This window comes from Chiloscyllium punctatum, chromosome 27, assembly GCF_047496795.1.
Source record: "Chiloscyllium punctatum isolate Juve2018m chromosome 27, sChiPun1.3, whole genome shotgun sequence".
Classification (NCBI taxonomy): Eukaryota; Metazoa; Chordata; class Chondrichthyes; order Orectolobiformes; family Hemiscylliidae; genus Chiloscyllium; species Chiloscyllium punctatum.
The window spans coordinates 48283128-48308570 of NC_092765.1; the positions used below are offsets into that span (position 1 = coordinate 48283128).

General features: G+C 41.7%; 1 protein-coding gene across 9 annotated transcripts in view; it reads left to right on the forward strand.

The window, feature by feature from the left end:
* The window catches only part of adgrb2 (adhesion G protein-coupled receptor B2), a 758374-nt gene that overhangs the window by 358427 nt on the left and 374504 nt on the right, over positions 1–25443 (forward strand). For all 9 annotated transcript variants that reach the window (XM_072548607.1, XM_072548608.1, XM_072548609.1 and 6 more), the window contains one exon: positions 18331–18495. In XM_072548607.1, coding sequence (XP_072404708.1) covers positions 18331–18495 — 165 coding nt within the window. The remainder of the gene's footprint in view (positions 1–18330; positions 18496–25443) is intronic.

Below are 25443 nucleotides of genomic sequence, written 5' to 3' on the forward strand. Positions count from 1 at the left end.
CTTTGCTAAACGTATAAATGGCTTCAACAGATACCATTCTTTTCTTATGCCTTTCAGATACAGTTACCCAACAGCTTCAAATAAGACAGATCACTTTGCGATTTGAGTTCCACTCAAAATAAATTCAGCTCTCTCATATTGTATATGAAAATTTGATGAGATAAATAACAAATAAAGAATTTGAGACTTTTTCTCCAGCAATATATGTTTTGAAGATACTTAATCTCATAAGGTAACACTTCTTTTAGTGGTCAGTTAGCTCAGTTAACTGGATGGCTGGTTTGCAATGCAAAATGATTACAACAGTGTGGGTTCAGTTCCCACACTGGTTGAGGTTATCAGTTAGGATTCTCCTTCCCAACAACTCCCCTTCCCTGAGGTATGGTGACTCAAGTTAAACCATCACCAGTCATCTCTCTTTAATGAGACAGCAGACCTCTGGTTCAGTAGGACTATGGTGACATTACCTTTTTTTAAATAACTCCTTACACTCTTTAATTTCCTACTCAACTTATGAAATTGCATTTTCTATGGGCACATTTCTGCGCTTTCACCAGATATGATTCCCTCCATCTACCTCTGAGATATGCAGACTGACTAATTCAGTGACTTCTCTCTGACTTTGACTACTTTGAGGCTTTTAAATAGCATAACTGCTACTAAGTATCTTTTCTTCTGAACTGAATATGCTGTGGCTTTATTCTTTCTTTCTGTAAGTCTCAAAAGCTCAACTTAGTAAGCAGTTAAGCAATTATCGCATGAGCTGTCTTGTCAAGTAATTTAGCTTAAATCATAAGATTTATTGTGTAATGACACAGACAGACAGACAAGGCAACTTAGCTTTTCTACTGCTGTATTTGCAACACAGTACAATTAAAATTTTCATAGACTCTCAAAATTAACTCCAATGATTCCTGGTCAATAAGTCTGGTGCTGGAAATGCACAGCAGGTCAGGAGCATCTGAGGAGCAGGAGAGTTGATGTTTCAGGCATAAACCCTTCATCAGGAATGTGGAGATCCCCTAAGGGGACAGAGATAAATAGGAGGGGGTGGGGCTGGGGGGGAAGGTAGCTAGGAAGGCATTAGGTGGATGCAGGTGGGGGCTGATGGTGACAGGTCGGAGTGGAGGGGCGGGTGGATAGGTGGGAAGGAAGTTGGACAAGTGGGAGAAATTCAAGAGCGTGGTGGCGAGTTGGAGGGTTTGGTCTGGGATAAGGTGAGGGAGGCAGGATGAGGAAATTGGCGAAATTGCCTTTGATGCCATGTGGTTGGAGGGTCCCTAGCCGCAAGATGAGGCGTTCTTAAGAATTCTCAGACTCTCCTAATACTTCATTCCAGGCACCATTTTGTATCTTACACAAAAGACTTAGCAATTTATTAACAATACAATAACTTCAGCAAAGTAAAGTTAAACAACAAAGAATCTAACTAGTCTCTGCTACAAACTCAAAAATCTTTATTTTCAGTCGCAACTACACATAAGACAGACAGATTATGATGCATTGTCCCACATGCATAAATGATGGTTTCTTGGTTGATTTTATGAAAGATATCAATCTAAGTCACATTTGAAACTCACTCAGAGAAAGACAGTTATTCTTATAACTTATTTTTCTGTTCTTTGATCTCACAAGAGCTGCTCATGGGAGATTTTAGAGATGTAGACCTAAGCAGATCAGAGCTGGGACCTAAATATCCAAGGATATGTGTCCTATTAAAAGGACAGGCAGAGTGGATGGGATTGCCTTGTTAGTAATAAGTTGAAAGCAAGAAGTGATACAGTCAGAAGACATGGAATCTGTGTGAGTAAAGTTCAAGACTGGAAAGGATAAAATATCCTAATGGGAGTTGTATATAGGACCCCAGCAGTAATCAGGATGTGTATCACTGGAGTCAAGGAGAGTCTCACAAGACTGAAAATTGGCTAATGTAACACTCCTGTTTAAGAAGGGAGTGAGGCAGAATATAGGAGCCTATTGGCTGGTGAGCCTAACCTCAGTCATTGCTCATATTTTAGAGTCCATTGTTGACAATGAGATAATGGAGTTCTTGAAAGTGTATAGTAAAATGGAGCTGAGTCAGCACAGCTTCGTCAAGAGGAAATTATGTGCGACAGATCTGTTGTAATACGTTGAGAAGATAACAAGGAGTTGGAAAAAGGAGAACCAGTCGACATGACCAATTGGATTTCCAGAACATCTTTGGCAAGGTACTGCACCAGAGGCTGCTGCATAAGAAAAAAGTCAACAATGTTAGGGGCTTAATTCTGGCATTGACTGATGATTGGCTGACTGGCAGAGGGCCAAGAGTTGGGGATAAGGGAGTCTTTCTTAGTATGGCAGCCCGTGACTAGTTGAGATTTGCAGGGCTCCGTGTCAGGACCATAACTATTCATGTTACACGTTAATGCTCTAGATGAAGGAACTGAGGACATGGCTGCTAAGTTTTCAGATGACACAAAGATAAGTGGAGAATCAGGCAGAGTTGACGAAGTGATGAGGCTGCAGAAGGACATGGACAGGCTAGGACAGTGGGCAGAGATGTTGCAGATGGAATATAATGTAGCAAAGTGTGAAGTTTTGCATAGTCTATTTTCTAAATGGGGAAAGGCTTTGATAATTTGAAGCACAAAGGGACATCAGAGTTCTTGTTCAGGATTCTCTTAAGGTTAAGGTACAGTTTCAGTTGGCAGTTAGGAAGGCAAATGCAATGCTAGCATTTATTTCAAGTGGGCTAAAATACAAAAGCAGAGATATACTGCTGTAGTTGTATAAGGATGAAGGGAGATCTCATTGAAACTTACAGAATACTGAGACCTGGATAGATTGGATGTGGACACAAACTGTTACCCACAACCCAAAAGTTAAATTTAGCTCACAGTTCCTAGTTCATAGCTCCAATCTGACATTGATAAAAGAATAACATAAAAATAACAGAAACATCAGTGAGTGTTCAAACACTTGGAAATGCTGTTTAGATCCAAAGCTTTAAAACCGATGAGTTTCTGATTCTTAAAAAGTCATCTTCACAGAACTGAAAACTAAAGCCCATTTACTTCTACTTTAGAAGCAAGATTAATACATAATAAAAATTATTTTAATCCATTAATAAGGATAATAAGAAACTGGTTGAGAATGGAGCAAAATGGTGTTACCGTGCTGGTACTCCATTTATCTTTGGAAAAATGATGTGAAAACAGAAGTTCAAGTACCAAAACCAGATGGTACCTAATGGTTATGTGTAGACTATCACAAAGTCGAAGCAGTTATTCGACTCCATGTTTGGAAGACTATATTGAGAAGGTGGGACAAACAACTTATATTTCTAAATTGGACTTATTCAGCACATATTGGTAGGTACCCTTTATCTGACAGAGCAAAGACAAGTTCGGCTTTCAAAATACTGAATCGACTGTACCAATTTAAAGTCATGCCACTTGGGATGAAAAATGCATCAGCTAGCGTAACGCTGGTGATAAATTCTTCATGCCATTTTATTTCCAGTTGCGCAAGGTTAAGACAGTGGTGCATAGGTTGGAATATGGTTTGATAATAGCAGCATTCGCATCCAATAAACATTCAGACGTATGATAACCTACTTCCTCTCTTATTAGGTGACACTCAGCAATCCCTTTATCGAGATTGTGACTGGCACACCTTCCATTAGGGGTATGCATAAATGTTCAAAATCCTTTTTGATTCATTAAGAAGGTGGTGTAATATTAAAAATGGGTACTGAAACGTGCAATTTTGACACCATAATTTCCTGGACTGATTTATTGGGACAAACTTGCTTCAATTGTAAGTTTGCAATGGATCCAGGTCAGGACACACTATATAACTGATGATATTAAAACAGTAGTCTGAAACAGGAAAAGTCTTGAAAGTCTTCAGACTAGCAGTAACCAAAACAAGATTAGAGTGATACTGGAAAAGGGGTAAAGATGATAGGTCGGAGAGGAGGGTGGAGCAGATAGCTAGATTCACAGTAAGGTTAAAATCAACTAGGCGAATCCTCTTGCAAGGATGCCTATCTTGAAGAAGTTTTCATTTCTCTACAAGGATCTTAGTGAGTCTCTCTCACTGCAACCCCCAGGTCATCTCCTCTGCCCTGAAGCTCTTCAACTATGTCCTGAAACAAACTCGCTACCACAGCCACATTTGCTTCCCAATTCCAAACTTCCAGCTCAGCACTATCCTCATGACCTGTCCCATCTGTCAATCTACCTTCCTATCTATCTGCTACACCTTCCTCTCCGACCTATCAACTTTACCCCTTCCTCCATCCACCTATTGCAGTCCCAGCTACCTTCTCCCCAGCCCCACCCTCCCATTTATGTCTCCACCCCCGAGGCTTCGAGCCTCATTCCTGATGAAGGGCTCCTGCCCGAAACGTCGATATTCCTGCTCCTTAGATGCTGCCTGACCTGCTGTGCTTTTCCAACACCACTCTAACCTTGACTCTAATCTCCAGCATCTGCAGTCTTCACTTTTGCCTAGTAACCAAAGCAGTTTAAGAAACATTTAGTTAACAATAATTTTCTTAGAAATTACATTTCTTTAAAAATGTGCACCTCCTAGATACTAATTCCCATTGAGAATGAATATGATGTCTCTCACCAAGAAAGATGACTTTTCACTTTTGAATAAGTGCATGTGCTAAAATTATAACTAATTTTTTTCTCTCCCTTTAAACTGTGGGCAAGGTATTCATGATAGCCATTTTCTCCTCGTTGTTATTCACAGATTCAGCAATGAATGCTTTGTAGCTGATACTGGATGGGTCTAATGAGAGTCCATTGATTGGGATGGGAATTGGGCCTCTGAGAGAGTTCAGAGATGTAGAGGGCGCATCCAAGGTGGTTAGAACTTGTGGGGAGATGAATGTTAATGTTGAAAGGAGGGTATAGGTAGAGATATCTCACGCTCCGTTACTTTCCACCCCAGACAAACATATACACGTACACATAGGCATTTCCCAGCTGACACCTAGTGATGAACACTTTCAGGTCATCCACTCTCCCTAGTACTCCACCTGTCAGCCATGATTGAGACAAGTTCAAGTTCCACCTCCTCCAGAAATATGTCATAACAAAATGACGAGAGTCCAGAGAAAGTATATTCCTGTTAGGGTGAAAGGAAAGGTTGGTAGTTATAGGGAATGCTGGGTGACTAAAGAAATTGAGGGTTCAGTTAAGAAAAAGAAGGAAGCATATGCCAGGTATAGACAGGATAGATCGAGTGAAACTTTAGTACAGTATAAAGACATTAGGAGTATACTTTAGAGAGAAAGCAGGAGGTCAAAAGGGGACATGAGATAACTTTGGCAAATGGAGTCAAGGAGAATCCAAAGGACTTTTACAAATACATTAAGGACAAAAGGATAATTAGGGAAAGAATAGGGCCCCTCAAAGATCATCAAGGCGGCCTTTGTGTGTAGCCGCAGGAGATGGGGAAGATATTAAACAAGTATTTTGCATAGGTATGTACTGTGGAAAGGGACATTGAAGATATTGAATATAGGGAAATAGATGATGACATCTTGAAAAATGTCCATATTACAGTGGAGGAAGTGCTGGATGTGTTGAAACGCATAAAAGTGCATAAATCCCCAGGACCTGATTAGGTGTATCCCAGAACTCTGTGGGAAGCTAGGGAAGTGATTACTGGGCCTCTTACTGAGATATTTGGATCATCGATAGTCACAGGTGAGGTGCCGGAAGACTGGAAGTTGGCAAACGTGGTGCCACTGTTTAAGAAGAGTGGTAAGGACAAAGCAGGGAACGATAAACCAGTGAGCCTGATGTCGGTGGTAGGCAGGTTGTTGGAAAGAACTGATTAGGTTCTGGATTAGTGGTGCTGGAAGAGCACAGCAGTTCAGGCAGCATCAAACGAGCAGCGAAATCAACGTTTCGGGCAAAATCCCTTCATCAGGAATAAAGGCAGTGAGCCTGAAGCGTGGAGAGATAAGCTAGAGGAGGGTGGGGGTGTGGAGAAAGTAGCATAGAGTACAATGGGTGAGTGGGGGAGGGGATGAAGGTGATAGGTCAGGGAGGAGAGGGTGGAGTGGATAGGTCGAAAAGGAGATAGGCAGGTAGGACAAGTCCAGACAAGTCATGGGGACAGTGCTGAGCTGGAAGTTTAGAATTAGGGTGAGGTGGGGGAAGGGGAAATGAGGAAACTGTTGAAGTTCACATTGATGCCCTGGGCTTGAAGTGTTCCGAGGCAGAAGATGAGGCGTTCTTCCTCCAGGTGTCTGGTGGTGAGGGAGTGGCGGTGAAGGAGGCCCAGGACCTCCATGTCCTCGGCAGAGTGGGAGGGGGAGTTGAAATGTTGGGCCACGGGGCGGTGTGGTTGATTGGTGCGGGTGTCCTGGAGATGTTCCCTAAAGCGCTCTGCTAGGAGGCACCCAGTCTCCCCAATGTAGAGGAGACCGCATCGGGAGCAACGGATACAATAAATGATATTAGTGGATGTGCAGGTAAAACTTTGATGGATGTGGAAAGCTCCTTTAGGGCCTTGGATAGAGGTGAGGGAGGAGGTGTGGTCGCAGGTTTTACAGTTCCTGCGGTGAGAGGGGAAAGTGCCAGGATGGGAGGGTGGGTTGTAGGTGGGCGTGGACCTGACCAGGTAGTCACGGAGGGAACAGTCTTTGCTGAAGGCGGAAAGGGGTGGTGAGGGAAATATATCCCTGGTGGTGGGGTCTGTTTGGAGGTGGTGGAAATGTCGGCAGATGATTTGGTTTATGCGAAGGTTGGTAGGGTGGAAGGTGAGCACCAGGGGCGTTCTGTCCTTGTTACGGTTGGAGGGGTGGGGGTCTGAGGGCAGAGGTGCGGGATGTAGACAAGATGCGTTGGAGGGCATCTTTAACCACGTGGGAAGGGAAATTGCGGTCTCTAAAGAAGGAGGCCATCTGGTGTGTTCTGTGGTGGAATTGGTCCTCCTGGGAGCAGATCCGACGGAGGCGGAGGAATTGGGAATACGGGATGGCATTTTTGCAAGAGGTAGGGTGGGAAGAGGTGTAATCCAGGTAGCTGTGGGAGTCGGTGGGTTTGTAAAAAATGTCAGCGTCAAGTCGGTCATCATTAATGGAGATGGAGAGGTCCAGGAAGGGGAGGGAGGTGTCAGAGATGGTCCAGGTAAATTTAAGGTCAGGGTGGAATGTGTTGGTGAAGTTGATGAATTGCTCAACCTCCTCGCAGGAGCACGAGGTGGCACCAATGCAGTCATCAATGTAGCGGAGGAAGAGGTGGGGAGTGGTGCCGGTGTAATTACAGAAGATCAACTGTTCTACGTAGCCAACAAAGACAGGCATAGCTGGGGCCCATACGTGTGCCCATGGCTACCCCTTTGGTCTGGAGGAAATGGGAGGATTCAAAGGAGAAATTGTTAAGGGTGAGGACCAGTTCGGCCAAACGAGTGAGAGTGTCAGTGGAAGGGTACTGTTGGGGACGTCTGGAGAGGAAAAAACGGATTGGGCTTGGAGGCCCTGGTCATGGCAGATGGAGGTGTAGAGGGATTGGATATCCATGGTGAAGATGAGGCTTTGGGGGCTGGGGAAACGGAAGTGGAGGGCGTGGGACAGTCAACATGGCTTTGTGCGTGGGAAATTATATCTCACAAACTTGATTGAGTTTTTTGAAGAAGTAACAAAGAGGATTGATGGGGGCAAAGCGGTAGATGTGATCTATGTAGATTTCAGTAAGGCATTTGACAAGGTTCCCCAAGGGAGACTGATTAGCAAGGTTAGATCTCATGGAATACAGGGACAACCAGTCATTTGAATACAGAACTGGCTCAAAGGTAGAAGACAGAGGGTGATGGTAGAGGGTTGTTTTTTCAGACTGGAGGCCTGTGACCAGTGGAATGCCACAAGGATCAATGCTGGGTCCACTACTTTTCATCATTTATATAAATGATTTGGATGTGAGCATAAGAGGTATAGTTAGTAAGTTTGCAGATGATACCAAAATTGGAGGTGTAGTGGACAGCGAAGAAGGTCTCCTTGAATTACAACGGGATCTTGGTCAGATGAGCCAATGGTCTGAGAAGTGGCAGATGAAGTTTAATCTAGATAAATGTGAGATGCTGCATTTTGGGAAAGCAAATCTTAGCAGGACTTATACACTTAATGGTAAGGTCCTAGGGAGTATTGCTGAACAAAGAGACCTTGGAGTGCAGGTTCAAAGCTCCTTGAAAGTGGAATCGCAGGTAGATAGGATAGTGAAGAAGGCATTTGGTATGCTTTCCTTTATTGGTCAGAGTATTGAGTACAGGAGTTGGGAGGTCATGTTGCGGCTATACAGGACATTGGTTAGGCCACTGTTGGAATATTGTGTGCAATTCTGGTCTCCTTCCTATAGGAAAGATGTTGTGAAACTTGAAAGAGTTCAGAAAAGATTTACAAGGATGTTGCCAGGGTTGGAGGATTTGAGCTATAGGGAGAGGTTGAACAGGCTGGGGCTGTTTTTCCTGGAGCATCGGAGGCTGAGGGTAAACTTATAGAGATTTCTAAAATTATGAGTGGCATGGATAGGATAAATAAACAAGGTCGTCTCCCTAGAATGGAGAGTCCAGAACTAGAGGGCATAGGTTTAGGGTGAGAGGGGAAAAGATATAAAATAGACCTAAGAGGGAAATTTTTCACTTAGAGGGTGGTACATGTATGGAATGAGCTGCCAGAGAAAATAGTGGAGGCTGGTACAATTGCAATATTTAAAAGGCATTTGGATGGATATATGAATAGGAAGGGTTTGGAGGAATATGGGCCAGGTGCTGGCAGGTGGGACTAGATTGGGTTGGGATATCTGGACGGGTTGGACCGAAGGGTCTGTTTCCATGCTATACAACTCTATAACTGTATGACTCTACGTCAAACAGGGATTTAAAAATATCTAAACCATGCAAATAGATATTTTTGGAAACATGTGGAAACAAGTGTTTGGGCTGCGCAACAAGTACTGTTTTGCTACAACATCATGGTAAGATGACTCTGGTCTAGTGGACTGAATTCATCCTCCAGGACCATTAAAAGTCTTGTGTTGCGATGGTTTTGTCTGTAACTCTTGGCCGTAAGTTCTGGGTTTAAATCCAACTGATGTGTGTCATGAACTAATCAAACAGGTTGATAAAAATATCTAAAGTTGTGGAGAGTTTGGGGCAGCCAGAAGCATAATCAGAAGATTGTCCAAGGAATTCCCCCATATCAACCTCCCATTGCACCACCTCCAAATGAACAGGAAATAAGACTATAAGAAATAGGAACAGAAATAAGCTGTTTAATAGGTTTGTGGCTGATCCAACATTCCTTACATCCACACTCCTGCAATTTCCCTGTAACCCTTGATTCCCCTATTGATTAAGGATCTATGTATCTCAACTTTAAATATAGTCAAGGACTCCCCCACCCAACACACACACACATACATGCACACACACACAGCTTTCTGTGGCAAGGCGTTCCAATGACACTCAATTCTCTGAGTTAAATTCCTCCTCATCTCGGCTTAAATTGGCACCCCTTTTATTCTGAGACTATGTCCTCTGGTCCTAGACTCTCCCATGATTGGGAAACATCTTTTTTAATATTTACGCTGTCAAACCTTATAAGAATCCTAATAGTTTCACGGAGATCATTCTTCTAACCTCCAATACGCATTCTTTCCTTCAACTTAATATTTACCTTTACTTCCTCAGTTAGGTATGGTTGGTTTAGAATCATTCCAGGTTTTTGCAGAGAATCATGAATTGTATTCTTAGGTGTAGAGTAGAGTAGCTCTTATTTGTCATTTCTACCATATACAACTGTTACAGTAAAAATGAGACAGCATTTCTCCAGCACTGAGGGTGCTACATTGACAGCACAAACTACACAATCATACACAGCGTAAAGTGCGTAAGAGGTGCAAAACACGCAAGTTAAAGTGTAATAGAAGAGTGATGAGTGATAGACATTTTTCTAGCAAACGAAAGAATTTCAGATGGGAAAGAGTTCGATTATACTGTGTTAAAGAGCCTGATGGCTTGGGGGAAGAAACTATTCCAAAGTCTGGCCATGAGAGACAGTATATTCCAGTATCTTCTGCCAGATGGCAGGAAGGAGAAAAGTTTGTGCCTCTGCTTGCTTACTGTTATTTCTGCAAATATAATTGCCCTGTTCACTTTAGCTAACTCTATTCTCATTTCTTTGTATTTCCGTTTATTAAAGTTAAACACAGTTGTTTACATCCCATGTTTCTTACTCTCAGACTAATTATCAAATTCAATCATGTTATGTTCACTACTTTCTCAAGGGTCTTTTACTCTGAAGTCATTTTTAAAAGCTGCCTTATAATCCATTCCCAGATACAAGATAGCCTGCTCCCTGGTTGGTTTTATCATGTATTGATCTCAGAAACTATTCTTCATGCACTCTATGAATTCATTGTTGTAGCTACCTTTCCAATTTGATTAACCTAATCAACATAAAGATTAAAGTTACCTGTAATTATTGCTTTATTTTCACATGCCACTATTATTTGTTGATTTCCAGACTTTCCGCAGTGTGAGTCAGGTGTGTCTGTATACTACTTCTACCAATTCCCTTGGCTGTTTTTTTAAACTTCATCCAAATGGACTTTACATCATCTGGGCCCAGATCATCCTGGTGATTGTCATCATTTCATTTCTTATTACTAGTGCTACCCCACCTCCTCTCCCATCCCGCTCATCTCTCCAAAGGGTTAAATATCCCTGAATGTAAAGTTCCCAGTTTTGATCTCCTTGTAACCATGTTTCCTTAATGGTTATGAGATCATACTTATTTACCTCAATTTGCAACATAAGGTCATCTTCCTTATTCAAAATGTTTTGTGCATTAAGATAAAAAGTTTTTAAGTTTGCTCTGTTATTGAATTTCCTTTCACTTTTATGGTTCCTTGGTAGAATATGTTATTCTCATATTATGTCCGTTTTATCTTTTAATGCTTAACTTTTATGTTTTCTTTAACCTATTCCACCTCTCTTGGTCCAAATGTGTTCCTTTACAGGAGTTTATGTACAAATTTTAAAATGCAACATTTAGTCATGGTCATGAGTATAAAGAATTTTTAGTGGCTTACTTGACTGCAGTTTTGACAAATTACTAACCAATGAATCAAGATCACTGTTTAGATGACGTCAATGAGCAACATTGCTAGCTATGAATTCCACACCAAATCCTCCCAGAATGTAGTTTTTAAACAACTAGGTACTTTCATTATTTGTTTATTTTTATTTATGAACTTTTTTTATTCAGAGATGTTATTGCACAGTGCAGTTCACGATAGCTCATCATATCAATTGTGAAATTGTTTGAGTTTCTCATCAATCCACTGGCCCAACCACACAAAGTCTGTTCATAGATTGTTTTTGAAAGTATCGGTTTCAGTGATTGGAAAGTCCTCATGTCGAACTCGTATTGTGAATATTGCCTGCAAGAGAAGATCTGACTATTGCCCTTTGACATTACCATTGCTGAATCTCTCACTATCAACATCCATTAACTCCATGAAGGCCAGTATGCCTTTTATTTACGTATGCATTGTACATGACTCTAACCCAGATAGCTCAGAGCTGCTCCTAGAGTGAGCAGATACTCCTGTTTAACAGCCCCAATCAGGGAACTCATATTCTATGAGATCCACTTGGCTGACCTTGTTCTAGTCACTATAATATGGATCAAAAGCCTTTTCCTTTATATTGTGATGCTTAATTTTATAATTACTTTGTGAAGGATGTGCAGCCTTCTGATGGAACTTGACATTGCCATTATCAATGTTGCAGATTTTGGGCTCAGAATAACTACCACAGGTTCATTCTATGTCAATTCTATGTGACTAGTATGATATTTCCACCCAAGAAAAACTGACAAAACTTTTCTGTTTTAAAAATGATCCTTAGCATTCTGTTTCTCTCTGTGTATGATTATATTTACTGTTGATCAGGATGCACAATATAGATGCTTCTCTTAAGCATAATCCATGACCTAATTGATTACTGTTATCTCTCCATATTTTAAAGTGCCAACCGCTAGCTTCTTGTCATGATTTATCTCATTATGAATGAGTAGTTCGTCACTGGTCAAGCATCTCTTAAATGCATTGAGAGCATCTTACTGTTTTTAGAGCATTTCCATTTAACATTTTTCATCAACAGCTTCGATAGTAGAACAAAGAACATTGTAAACTCAGGCAAATACTTCTGTGATGTCAAACCATGCAGAGAGAAAATCTGTGTACAGACATTTTTTTTTCCAAACATTGGCAATAATTTGCAATAAAAGTATAATATAGCAAAGATAAGTGGGAAAACGGAGGACTGGGAAGCTTTTAAAGAACAACAAAGGATTACTAAGAAGGAAATAATGCAGAGAAAAAAATGAGGTACGAAGATAAACTGGCCAATAATATAAAGGAGGATAGTAAAAGTTTTTTTAGGTATGTGAAAGGCAAAAAAATAGTTAAGACTAAAATTGGGCCCTTGAAGACAGAAACAGGGGAATATATTACAGGGAACAAAGAAATGGCAGAAGAATTGAATTGGTACTTCAGATCCGTGTTCACTGGGGAAGACACAAGCAATCTCCCTGAGGTGACAGTGGCTGAAGGACCTGAAGGGAATTTATATTTGCCAGGAATTGGTGTTGGAGAGACTGTTAGGTCTGAAGGTTGATAAGTCCCCTGGGCCTGATGGTCTACATCCCAGGATACTGAAGGAGGTGGCTCGGGAAATCGTGGATGCATTGGTGATTATTTTCCAGAGTTCGCTAGATTTGGGATCAGTTCCTGCGGATTGGAGGGTGGCTAATGTTGGACCGCTTTTTAAGAAAGATGGGAGAGAGAAAGCAGGCAATTGTAGACCAGTTACTCTGACCTCAGTGGTGGGAAAGATGCTGGAGTCTATTATAAAGGATGAAATTACAACACATCTGGATAGTAGTAACAGGATAGGTCAGAGTCAGCATGGATTTATGAAGGGGAAATCATGCAAGACTAATCTTCTGGAATTTTTTGAGGATGTAACTCGGAAGACGGACGAGGGAGATCCAGTAGATGTAGTGTACCTGGACTTTCAGAAAGCTTTTGATAAAGTCCCACATAGGAGGTTAGTGAGCAAAATTAGGGCACATGGTATTAGGGGCAAAGTACTAACTTGGATTGAAAGTTGGTTGGCTGATAGGAAACAAAGAGTAGTGATAAAAGGCTCCATTTCGAAATGGCAGGCGGTGACCGGTGGGGTCCCGCAGGGATCAGTACTGGGACCGCAGCTTTTTATAATATATGTTAATGATATAGAAGATGGTATTAGTAATAACATTAGCAAATTTGCTGATGATACTAAGCTGCTTGGCAGGGTGAACTGTGAGGAGGATGTTCGGAGATTCCAGGGTGACCTGGACAAGTTAGGTGAGTGGTCAGATGCATGGCAGATGCAGTTTAATGTGGATAAATGTATGGTTACCCACTTTGGTGGCAAGAACAGGAAGGCAGATTACTACCTAAATGGAATCAATTTAGGTAAAGGGGCAGTACAGAGAGATCTGGGTGTTCTTGTACACCAGTCAATGAAGGTAAGCATGCAGGTACAGCAGGTAGTGAAGAAGGCTAATAGCATGCTGGCCTTCATAACAAGAGGGATTGAGTATAGAAGCAAAGAGGTTCTTCTGCAGCTGTACAGGGCCCTGGTGAGACCACACCTGGAGTATTGTGTGCAGCTCTGGTCTCCAAATCTGAGGAAAGACATTCTGGCTATTGAGGGAATGCAGCGTAGGTTCACAAGGTCAATTCCTGGAATGGCGGGATTACCTTACACTGAAAGACTGGAGCAACTGGGCATGTATATCCTTGAGTTTAGAAGACTGAGAGGGGATCTGATTGAGACATATAAGATTATGAAAGGATTGAACACTCTGGGGGCAGGAAACATGTTTCTCCTGATGGGTGAGTGCCGAATCAGAGGACACAGCTTAAAAATACGGGGTAGACCATTTAGGACAGAGATGAGGAGAAACTTCTTCACCCAGAGAGTGGTGGCTGTGTGGAATGCTCTGCCCCAGAGGGCAGTGGAGGCCCAGTCTCTGGATTCGTTTAAGAAAGAGTTAGATAGAGTTCTCAAGGATAGTGGAATCAAGGGTTATGGAGATAAGGCAGGAACAGGATACTGATTAAGGATAATCAGCCATGATCATATTGAATGGTGGTGCAGGCTCAAAGGGCAGAATGGCCTACTCCTGCACCTATTGTCTATTGTTTAATTGCTACCTTTCCTGGCGCAGGCCCAGGCCTAAACTTTTATCGTTGCATTTTCATTCCAAGGCCCATGATCTTGGATTGCAAAAAACTAATATATTCCTTTTCAATTTCACATTGCGACTATTGAGCCTTTATGCATTTCATGAGTTGAACGTCTCTTCTGCTTGCTTTGGCTTGTTTCTCATAGCCTCTAGTGCTGCCCCTGTGGACCCAGCTATGGAAGCTGATCCTTTCCCTATTTTAAGCCCTGGATGTTCATAGTGAGGGATTCAGCAATGGTAATGTGAAAGGACAATAGTTAGATCTTCTATTGGGACCCAGAATCATTGGAAAATTGTCCCATCACTTTTAGCCAGTTCTGACTAATAGCCACCATTGTAACAGTGAGGACATATGTAAATTCACTGGATCTAATAAACAAGAAAGCAGCCAAGCTTTGCAATATGAAACTCCTGAATCAGGACTGATTCATTTGCATAATTTTATACCAGTTATGGCTTCATTATCTAATAAAACTTGATCATCTCAGCTTAAAACAAAAATGCTTCCTGTCTAATTCCGGTTGGAAGCCAGCCTTGATCAATAACATTGGATTTTACACAGCTGTACAAAACCATGGAAAAATTTCAAAGGTATCTGAAATCATTTCGTATCTTTTATAATTGATCATTAAATGTTGTAGAATAAGTTTTATCAATATATAATAAGGTATGTTATGACAGTACAATGATTAGAAAATAAAACTACAAGTTGTTAAGCTGGAGATCAGCGAGCTCTATTTTTTCCTTTAGTCCATAAGATGGACTATCACTAGCTAGACCAGCATTTACTGCCCATCCCTAAAGGGCCTTGAGAAAGTGGTTGTCAGCTGGTTTCTTGAACAACTGCAGTTTTTGGAGTTTAAGGAGAACCACAGTGCTATTGGAAGAGAAGTTCCAGGATCTTGGCAGTGATAGTGAAGGGACAGCAATGTAGTTCCAAGTCAGGATTGTTTGTGGTTTGGAAAGGCACTTGCCAGTGGTGATATTCCCAAACATCTGCTGTATTTGCTCTTCTAGCTGGTAGGGACTGAAAATTTGGAAGATGCATTTGAAGGAGCCTTGATGAGTTACCACAGTGCATCTTGTAGCTGGCAAACACTTCTGTCACTGTGCACAGGTGGTGAAGGGGGTGAGTGCTGAAGGTAGTTGATGACAGGTTACTCAATTGGGCTGCTTTATCATGGATGGTATCAAACATCTTGAATGTAATTGGAGCAGTACACATCAAGGCAAGTGGAATGTATTCATCACACTCATGACTGGTGCTTTTCAGTTGTGGATGGACAATGAGATGCAAGAGGTGAATAATACACTACAGAATTCTTTGCATTTGACCAGCTTTTGTGGATTCACTATTTATATGTCAAGCATAGCTTCTTGTTTATGTTCAGCCCTGGATGTTTTTAGTGAGAAATTCAGCAATGGTAATGTCAAAGGGCAATAGTTAATAGTCTTTTGTTAGGGCCGTTTATTGATATAGCCTGCTATTTCTACTATGACCAGTGCATGGCACTGATAGTATTCCTGAGATCAATAGCTTTGAGGTCATACTTTTCAGCTTGCTTCCTAACTTCATATATTCTTCTTTAAGACCTCATCTCTTTTTTTTCTACCTATGTCTTTGGTACCAATGTGTACCATGATCACGGTCCCTGTTCAGGATGTCCTGTAGTTGCTCTGAGACATCCTTGACCCTAGCATCCGGAATGCAACATTCCATCCTAGAACCTCATTTGTGGTCAGAGAAACACCTATTTATTCCCCTTATAATTGAATCCCCAATTGTGTTGCATGTCCACACTTGATGCTCCACCTCTATGCAACAGAGCCAACTGTGGTACCATGAACTTGGCTGTTGCTGCTTTCCGCTATGAAGCCATTACCGCACAGTTTCCAAAATGGTATGGAATAATCAGGTGATTCCTACACTACTTGCCTTGTTTATTACTCTGCCAGATTATTGTTGCATTTAAATTCTACCATCTTCCAAGGTGGGGTCCAAACACAGGTCCCCAGAACATTACCTGAGTCTTTGGATTAATAGTCTAGCAATCATACCAATGGGCCAGTGCCTACAAGTGCCCGGTAATGTCATCCAACAAAAGAGAATTTCAACTTTTACCTAGTGACATTCAATAGCATCAGCATCACTGAATCGTCCATTATTAACATCTTGGCCATTACCATTGATGAGAAACTGAATCAGTCCAGTCATACAAATACTGTGGTTACAAGGGCAGATGAGAAGCTGGGAATTCTGCAGCAAGCAGCTCAACACCTGACTCCTCAATGTCTGGCACCATCAACAAGGTACAAGTCAGGAGTGTGACAGAATACTCACTTCCCTAGATGTATGCAGCTCCAACAATACTCGAAGCTCAACTCCATCTGGGCAAATTAACTTGCTTGATTGACACCCCATTTGACACCTTCTACATTCACACAGTCCATCACCAATTCAGTGACAGCAATGTGTACCATTTTCAAGCTGTGCTGTATCAACTCATCAACATTTCTGTGATAGTATTTTCTAAATATACAACCTCTGTCACCGAGAAGAACAGGAGTCGCAGATGCATAGGAAGTGTACACCTTGTAAGTTATTTTACTCCAAGTTAAATAACATCTTGGCTTGGAACAACGTCATGATTCCTTTGCTGTCGCTCAGTCAAAATCCCACAAGCAGCACTATACATAGCTATCGTGGACTGCAGGTGCCCAAGGCATCTCGCCACCACCTTGTCATGGGCACGTTTCAGGATATCCTCCTGGCATGTTGTGTTCTGCATGGTGTAAGCAATGAGATAATGTGATGGATTTTGAGGAACAGGAAGAACAGGGAACTTTGTTGAACATGAGGATGAAGACATAGAGGAAGCTCTCTTTGACTATCACAGAACTCAACAACATCAGGTGCTTCAAGCCAGACAGGACCTGAATGGCACCTAGTTTCCACAAGATGAGACCTCGGCGCAGCAAGCAATTGTGGAATGCAAAATAATCAGTAGTCTCCATGTTCCCATTTCAATTGCATAGTGGGGGTGAACTGCAGCTTCTATTTGTTTTGTTTGTATTCCCTTTTGCTGACTGTAAATAAAAGCTCATGTTTGGAATTGTCTGATTGCTTACCTGTATGTGATGTTGCCCTATTCAACAATGGCAAGGTGCAAGTTTACAGTGGGCATTGGCAATAGAGAAGCGACAGAATGTAGGTAGCTAATCTGTGTTTCCTGGTGGTTAAAAACAACTGGAGTGAAAGAATCAGGTTGAATGCACGAATCAGCTTACCATATGACACATTTGATGGCAAATAGAATGTCTTTTGGCTTTACAGCACTTATCCTGTCATGTTATTACTTCATCACAACATCATAAAATGGCTAGATTCACCTGTTACTCAAATTCTTGAAGATTTGTACCTTCCTGGATAACTTGTAGAGTTGTAGAGTATGCACATGTAAGAACCAAAGGACGTCTTAATCCTATTCATGCGTTCACAAAATGTGTAGCAAGCATTGATCTGATCGAGGTAGTTATTACTATTTGAGCATCAAACTTACATGGTGAGCCAATGGTTCTGGCCCTGTTTACATGTTTGCCTATTAGGCCAATCCTATCGCACATGGAGCTGTAGGAATCCCAATGTGTAAGCAACCTGTGAAATTAGGCTTTCAAGAAGCTGCATATGTTCATACATTGGGCTCTGTTCTCTGTGCCAAAAAAATCCTTTTCTGGGTATTGTTCTGTGTTCAGTTATGGGATACTAGTAACCAGGTATACTCTCCATGACAATCTCAATCATATGTCCACATTGTAACCAAATGGTACCCTTTCTTCTCATGCAGTGTAAACTGTTGTCCCCTTTGAAATATGTTTTTTTCTGTCTGTCCAGATGAGTGCAAGGCAAAGTTTCAAACAGCTTGTCCCTTTTGCAAGAATACTCAAGCTCTGTATGACTAAACCAACTAATTATCATATGCTCTGTTGCTCTAGTAGAATTGATTTCAACTCTTTTTAAGGTGATGGAAAATGGGGTCCATGGAACCACTGGAGTTTGTGTTCCAAAACATGCGACAGTGGCTGGCAACGACGCCTTCGTATGTGCAAAGGGACAAGTGTCAAAGGCTACCCATGTGAAGGATCAGGGGAAGAGGTCAGGACATGCAATCATAAAAGATGCCCAGGTATAAGAATTATACTTGTTCTCACTTATTTAAGTGCATACTTAAATTTCTTTGCTTATTCCTTTTTACAACATAAGCCATTTTGGTTCAGGATATCACTTTACGTCCTATCTGATGGTAATTCATAATAAATAATCAGATTAAAGAATTTACCTATGTTAACGCCATAATAGGTAAATAGCATGCATTCCCCAGTCTCTGGGGACGGCATAATTCAAATTGTGCATATGCACAGCTTGCACTCGTGCTGTACGATTTAAGATGACATTATTAATTACAAGAAATAGAGATTATATGTAGAGCTGAAAGTCTTTCTTTATGTCCATGTTAGTATCCCTATGGGACTAAATGTTTATAGCAACATCTTGATTTTTTTCACCCTTTGAATTGTTTAATTTGTCCCTGTGAAGAAATACCTGATCCTTGGCATCTATCTACAATGTCAGGAGCTGTCATCATACATCAGTCTCCACTCAAACTCTCAGGTTGTTATTTTTACTTCCATTCTGAATTTTCTATATACAGCCTGGTTTACACTATATTATCAATCTGTTATCCAACATGTGCACATTTATTCTGCTCTATTTTATTCGATCCCTTCTGCTTTTCAGACAACGCTGCCCTGACCTTGTTTGAGCCACATTTCTACTTTAATCATTATATTTGTATTCCACACAACAGTGCACGTGTACCTCATGTTATGACTAAGTCTCTGGCAAGCTTTCCCAGTTTGTTACAAAATAAACCAAACTGGGTAGGGAGGGATGAGTTATAACCCCTTCTTCATTCAACCTCCTTCTTGGCTGGTTGCAACAAAGTTAACTCAAAAAGTATCCCTTCCTATGAGACAGGATTTGAGAAATACCCTTTTCACCCAGAGAGTGGTGGCGATCTGAAATGCATTGTCTGGGAGATTGATTGAGGCAGGTAACCTCATGATCTTTATAAAAGACTTGCATGAACACTTGAAGTGTCAGAACATTCCAGGCTATGGGTCTAGTGTGGGAAAGTGGGACTAGTGTAGGTAGTAACAAAAGAAGTTATGTCTAGGTACCTTTCTACCTCAGTCTGCTGTTAATTGACAATGTATAAACATTTCACTATACTCATTAAATATATGTGACAGTGAAGGCTATTCTGTTCTATTCTAGTGGTGTTTTTTTGGTGATACAGACTCAGTAGGTCAAAGGGCCTCTTCTGCATCATATAATTCTATAATACGTTTCTAATAGTCGAAAATGGGCTATGGGCTATGTTTTCTGAGGAGAGGCAATTTCACTGCTCCCCTTGTTTTCTATAGAAAGAGGGGACCTTCACATTTCCGAGACAAGATTCTGCTCAGGTCTCCCTCAGGAACATAGAGCCATGCTTCAGTTCTGACAGAGCTTTCATAAAGCAGGATTATTGGGTCAAAGCAAATTATTATAAAGCACAGGTTGACCCTCTGAGACTAAAACCAAAACACCTAAAGAGGAAGAACCTCATCCCATAATCTGTAAAAGGAGTGTGAAAAGTGGTGTAACCTGCTTTTCAGCAACTTCTACTGGTTAAATAAAATAAATCTCTGGCACGCACTTTAAAATCAACAAATAACAATTTGTATATAACCCTAACAGTGAACAAATTAACTAAACTATTAACAAACCGAATAAATCCCTTCTAAATATTCCTGAATAAAGCAAGATTCTAATGGTATGCTGTCGCAATAAATACAAGGTAAAAACAATGACTGCAGATGCTGGAAACCAGATCTGGATTGGTGGTGCTGGAAGAGCACAGCAGTTCAGGCAGCATCCAAGGAGCAGCGAATAGAAGTCCCACTCATACATTAAAAAAAAGTAGAATTTAATCTCTCAGGATTATAGCCAGGTTATATGTCTTCTGGAGGGTTCTGTGCCTTTTCTGTTGCTTCTTCTGTCAGGAGTATTAACTAGTTGTGTTCTTGGTACCGTTACTATTTAGACTGTGCTTTCTATAAGACATAGAGGAGACTGCAAGAGCCAGGAATTCTCTCTCAAGAGCTGAGGGCCGTTAGCTCTAGCAGATGGCAGTCACCTCTAGGGTCTTTGTCCAACTGCCCCCTTCCTTTTATACCCTTGATGACATAAATCAATATTCCTTACAATAGGATTGGTCCTATGTTGTCAAAACCATCAGACTTAAGTTTAATAGGTTTTTGGTATCTATGTATCTGGCTCAAATTGATTGGCTCAGTTCAAGGGCCTATCATCTTGGTAAAAACTGCTGTTTGGCCTGCTATGTGTATGATCTTTCAATACAAATCATACTCCCTTCTCACAGCAGCTAGCTACCGTCTTCTGAAATTTAAAGGTTCAGACAACCATTTTGACAGCTACTGTTAAAAGATAAGTAAATGAGATAAATGTAATGTTAGGTAAGTAAGGTCTCAAATGGGTATGTTAATAGAGTGGCAGGATGCCAGGTAGATAGGAGCAGGGTGGGAGTAGTGTGCCAGATGGGTATCGGATATAGTGTCAGGTAGGTTCAATGCCAAGTGGGAAGTGGTTGGTAGGAAGGGGGGGGCCAGGTAAGTTATGCAGTGTTCTTGCGGGGTAGTGAAAGAATTCAGGATTGACAGAGAGTGCGCAAAGAATGGGTATCCAATCCATTGGCAGTGGACTCAGAGGGTTTCAGTGTTGGTTTGGTTTGGGTGGGAGCTCGTTGGAGGTTATGTTCCAGGCATGCTGGTTTCAACAAAGGCAGAGGGCATTGGGGTTTGGGTCTGGCAACAGGAAAGATGGTGTCAGACCAACACTGAGTGTTGGTTCCCAAGGGGCATGTCCAGGGAAGAGGGTGTAAGTCTCCAGAAAGTGGGTATCAGTTCAGGGAGATGTCAGGTCTCTAGAAACAGGTATTGGGGTAGCCAGGGATGTATCAAGTACAGGGCTGGAGCGTGTCTGGTCTCAGAGCATGTTGGCAAAAGGCAGTTATGATCCTCAGGGCGAGGGTGTTTGGTGTCAGGTCCCTTGACAGTGGGTGTCAGCATGCAGGGAAGATGAGATTGTGAAAGTGAGAGGGATGTCATGTTCCCAGTAAGAGTGTTGGGTTCCAAGGGAAGGGGAGTTGAGTGTCACGTCAAGACATAAGGGATGTAAATGCTCAGGGTATGATATAATTTAGTTGGGGGGGTTGAGAGTGGGAGAAGGAGGTGTTGTGAGGCCTGTTAAAGAAGTGTACATTTTGAGAGCGTTCCAAGCATTGACTAATTGTCCATCATGGGATCCATCTTCCCATCAATTCCCACACAGTCAACTGAGTCCAACACATGGCATAGAATCCCTACAGTGTGGAAGCAGACCATTTGGCCCATTGAGTCTACATTGAGCATTCCATCCAAACCCAACCACATACCCTATTCCTGTAGCTCTGCATTTCCCATGGCCAATTCACATAACCTGTACATCTTGGACTCTGGGAGGAAACCAGACTACCTGGAGGAAACCCACATAGCCACTCGAAGAATGTGCAAGGTCCATGCAGACTTGCAAAGTCATCTGAGGCTGGTATTGAACCTGGGTCCCTGGCACTGTAAGGCAGCAGTCCTAACCACTGGTCCTGACCCAGAAATTGAGACAATTCTTCAGCAATCCGCTGTCTTTCTATTGGAAAGTCTGGGCCATTATCTTTGTTTCTCTATCCATAGGTACCGCTAGACCTACTATGTTTTTCTAGCATTTTCGTTATTTCAGATTTCCACAATCCTTATTATTTTTTAGTTTTGCACTACTTGCTTAAGCTTTTATGACGAGTTGGCAGTCACCCATTTTCTTGCCATCTGCATACTTTTAACTGCAAGTTAACTATGTTGTCAAGTATGCTAACCATGTAGCTTTCAGCAGATGTATCATAGTGCCACCAGCTGCCAGCAAGGATAAGGATCTTCAACTCATCCAGGTGGTAATACTTCTGGCATGTGTAGTTTTCTTGGATACAGTAAGCTTTCCAGAATTCGCAAATGTGCATTCGAGGAACTGTAGAAACTCTATTAAGTTAACTAAATGTATTAATAATTTATTTTTCAAAAATTAAAAATAAAAGAGAAAGTGGATGTAAGATTTAGGAAACTGAAATGAAACAAGGCCTTTGAGGAAAGTGCAAGAAGGTAAAAATAACTTAAACAAGAAACGGCCTTCGTAAATAGTACTAAGGCAAATCCCAAAGCATTTTATGCATATGTTAGGAGTAAGGGGTAAGTAGGGAAAGAATAAGTCCACTCAGTGTCAAAGGAGGGAATTTATGCATGGAGCCAGAGGAAGTGGGTGAGGTTCTTAATAAGTACTACACATCGGTATTTACTGAGGAGAAGGACATGAGTGATGGTAATGTTAGGGAGGGGCATGTTGGACATCTTGAAAAACATTAAGGTGGATAATTCCCAACTGCCTGATGGGATCCATGCCAGGATACTGAAGCATACAAGGGAGGAGATTGCTGGGGCCTTGACAGAGATCTTTGTATCCTCTTTGACCACAAGTGAGGTCCTAGAAGACTAGAGAATAGCCAGTGTGGTTCCTTTGTTTAAGAAGAGCAGCTGGGTGAACCTTACAGCAGTGGTAGGAAAATTATTGCAGAAGATTCTTGGAGACAAGATTTACTTGCATTTGGAAGAGAATTGACTTATTAGGAATAGTAAGCATGGTTTTATGAAGGCAGATCCACTTGAATCCTGGCCATCACGTTGGGCAGGTGTCATCTTAAATTAGGCTGAGGTTGGATTTTTGAGAATGCAAGGCTAGTGAGTTCAACTTGGAGCTACTCAAGGTCACTTCTTATGGAAGACTACCCAGGGTGGTTGATATGTTAGCTGAAAGGAATTCTCAACTTTCTCCCAGGTATTCTTCCCTTATGTGACACCCAGTCAATTCTGAATAATTAAACGTACCCTTCTTTATTTATTTCTTTAGGTATCAATATAAAAAATATTTGCTACAATATGTATTCCTTACTTCATTTTAATTCACATTTAATTGGAACTTTATAAGTTTGGCTTGAAACAAATATCAGCCCGTTTCAAGTGAAGTGACTAATGTTTCCTCAGTATAGATCTTGCCTTGCGGTTCTCTGTCTCTCTGAATAGAACTTCAGGGCATGTACTTCGCAAATATTTGTCTGGAGTGGTCAATCCTGCAAAATCTTTTGTGCTGGTAAATTTTATTCCAATGTGTTCTCAATTTCCAGAAACTTCTCTGGCATTTAGCCAGAGAACTGACCAAACCTGATCACAATGTTTGATCCCAGCCAATGGAGTTTACTGGTTTACTCTCACATGTTAAAATCAAATTGTAAGCATTCATATAACACACTCCATGTAAGGTAATATTGATGCCAGTGTGTCCAGCAGACCACGATGACACTTCCCTTATTTGGTCAGCACAGGAAACTGTGGGCCACAGCTTAAAGAAAGTAGGAGAAAGTGAGGACTGTAGATGCTGGAGATCAGAGTCAAGAGTGTGGTGCTGGATAAGCTCAGCCAGTCAGGCAGCATCCGAAGAGCAGGAGAATTGACATTTCAGGCATAAGCCCTTCAATTAGAATCCTCATCCTAACGAAGGGCTTATACCCGAAACATTGATTCTCCTGCTCCTCGGATGCTGCCTGACCAGCTGTGCTTTTCCAGCACCACACTCATGTCACAGCTTAAAGGTCAAGTCACTACATGTCCTGGCTACAGTTTTAATCTAGGTCAGAGTTTAAACCAGTTTAACAAAGTCAGTCTGCTTGACTGTAGCTCTTAATCAGTCTTACAGCCATTTCAGCTACTGGCCACCTGCCCACATAGAAATCTACAAACTTCTAACAGGACACATGCAGGAAAACTTTCCTTATGTTGATCCCAGAACCAGCAGTCACTAAGGTTACAGAATTAACAATTTCGAACTTAGGGCTTGGACGGAGGCAAATGTTATTCCTCTGTTCAAGAAAGGGAATAAGGAAATCCCTGGGAATTACAGACCAGTCAGTCTTACGTCAGTGGTAAGCAAGGTACTAGGAGAAAGTGAGGACTGCAGATGCTGGAGATCAGAGTTGAGAGTATGGTGCTGGAAAAGCACAACAGGTCAGGCAACATCCCAGGAGCAGAAGAATCGACGTTTTGGGAGTCAGAGGAGTCAGAAAGTTAGGAGATATGGGATATAGGGAAATTTGGCTGTCTGGTTACAGAATTGGCTGGCTGAAAGAAGACAGCGAGTTGTAGTGGATGGGAATTATTTTGCATAGAGGTAAGTAACCAATGGTGTCCTGCTGGGATCTGTTGTTAGGCCTGTGCTCTTTGTAGTTTCTATAAATAACTTGGATGAAGAAGTGGAAGGATGGGTTGGTAAGTTTGCCAATGACACAAAGGTTGTTGGTGTTGTAGATAGTGTTGAGGTCTGTTGCAGGCTACAACAAGACATTGATAGGATGCAGAGCTGGGCTGAAAAGTGGCAGGTGGAGTTCAACCTGGATTCATTTTAGAAGGTTGAATTTGAATGCTGAGTACACGATTAAAGACAGGATTCTTGGCATTGTGGAGGAACCAGCAGGACCTTGCGGTCCACATACATGGATCTCTCCAAGTTGCCACCAAAGTTGATAAGGTTGTTAAGGAGGCATATGGTGTTCTGGGGGATTGAATTTAAGAGCCATGAGGTTTTGCTGCAGCTCTATAAATTCTGGTTAGACCACATTTGGAATATTGTGTCCAGTCTGTTTGGAAGGGTGTAGATGCTTTAGAGAAGGTGCAGAGGAGATGTACCAGAATGCTGCCTGGATTGGCGGGCTTGTCTTATGAAGAGAGGTTGAGTGAGTTAGGGCTTTTCACACTGGATAGACGGAAGAGAGGTGACTTGATAGAGGTGTACAAGGTAATGAGAGGCATAGATTAGATTAGATTAGATTATTTACAGCGTGGAAACAGGCCCTTTGGCCCAAGAAGTCCACACCGACCCG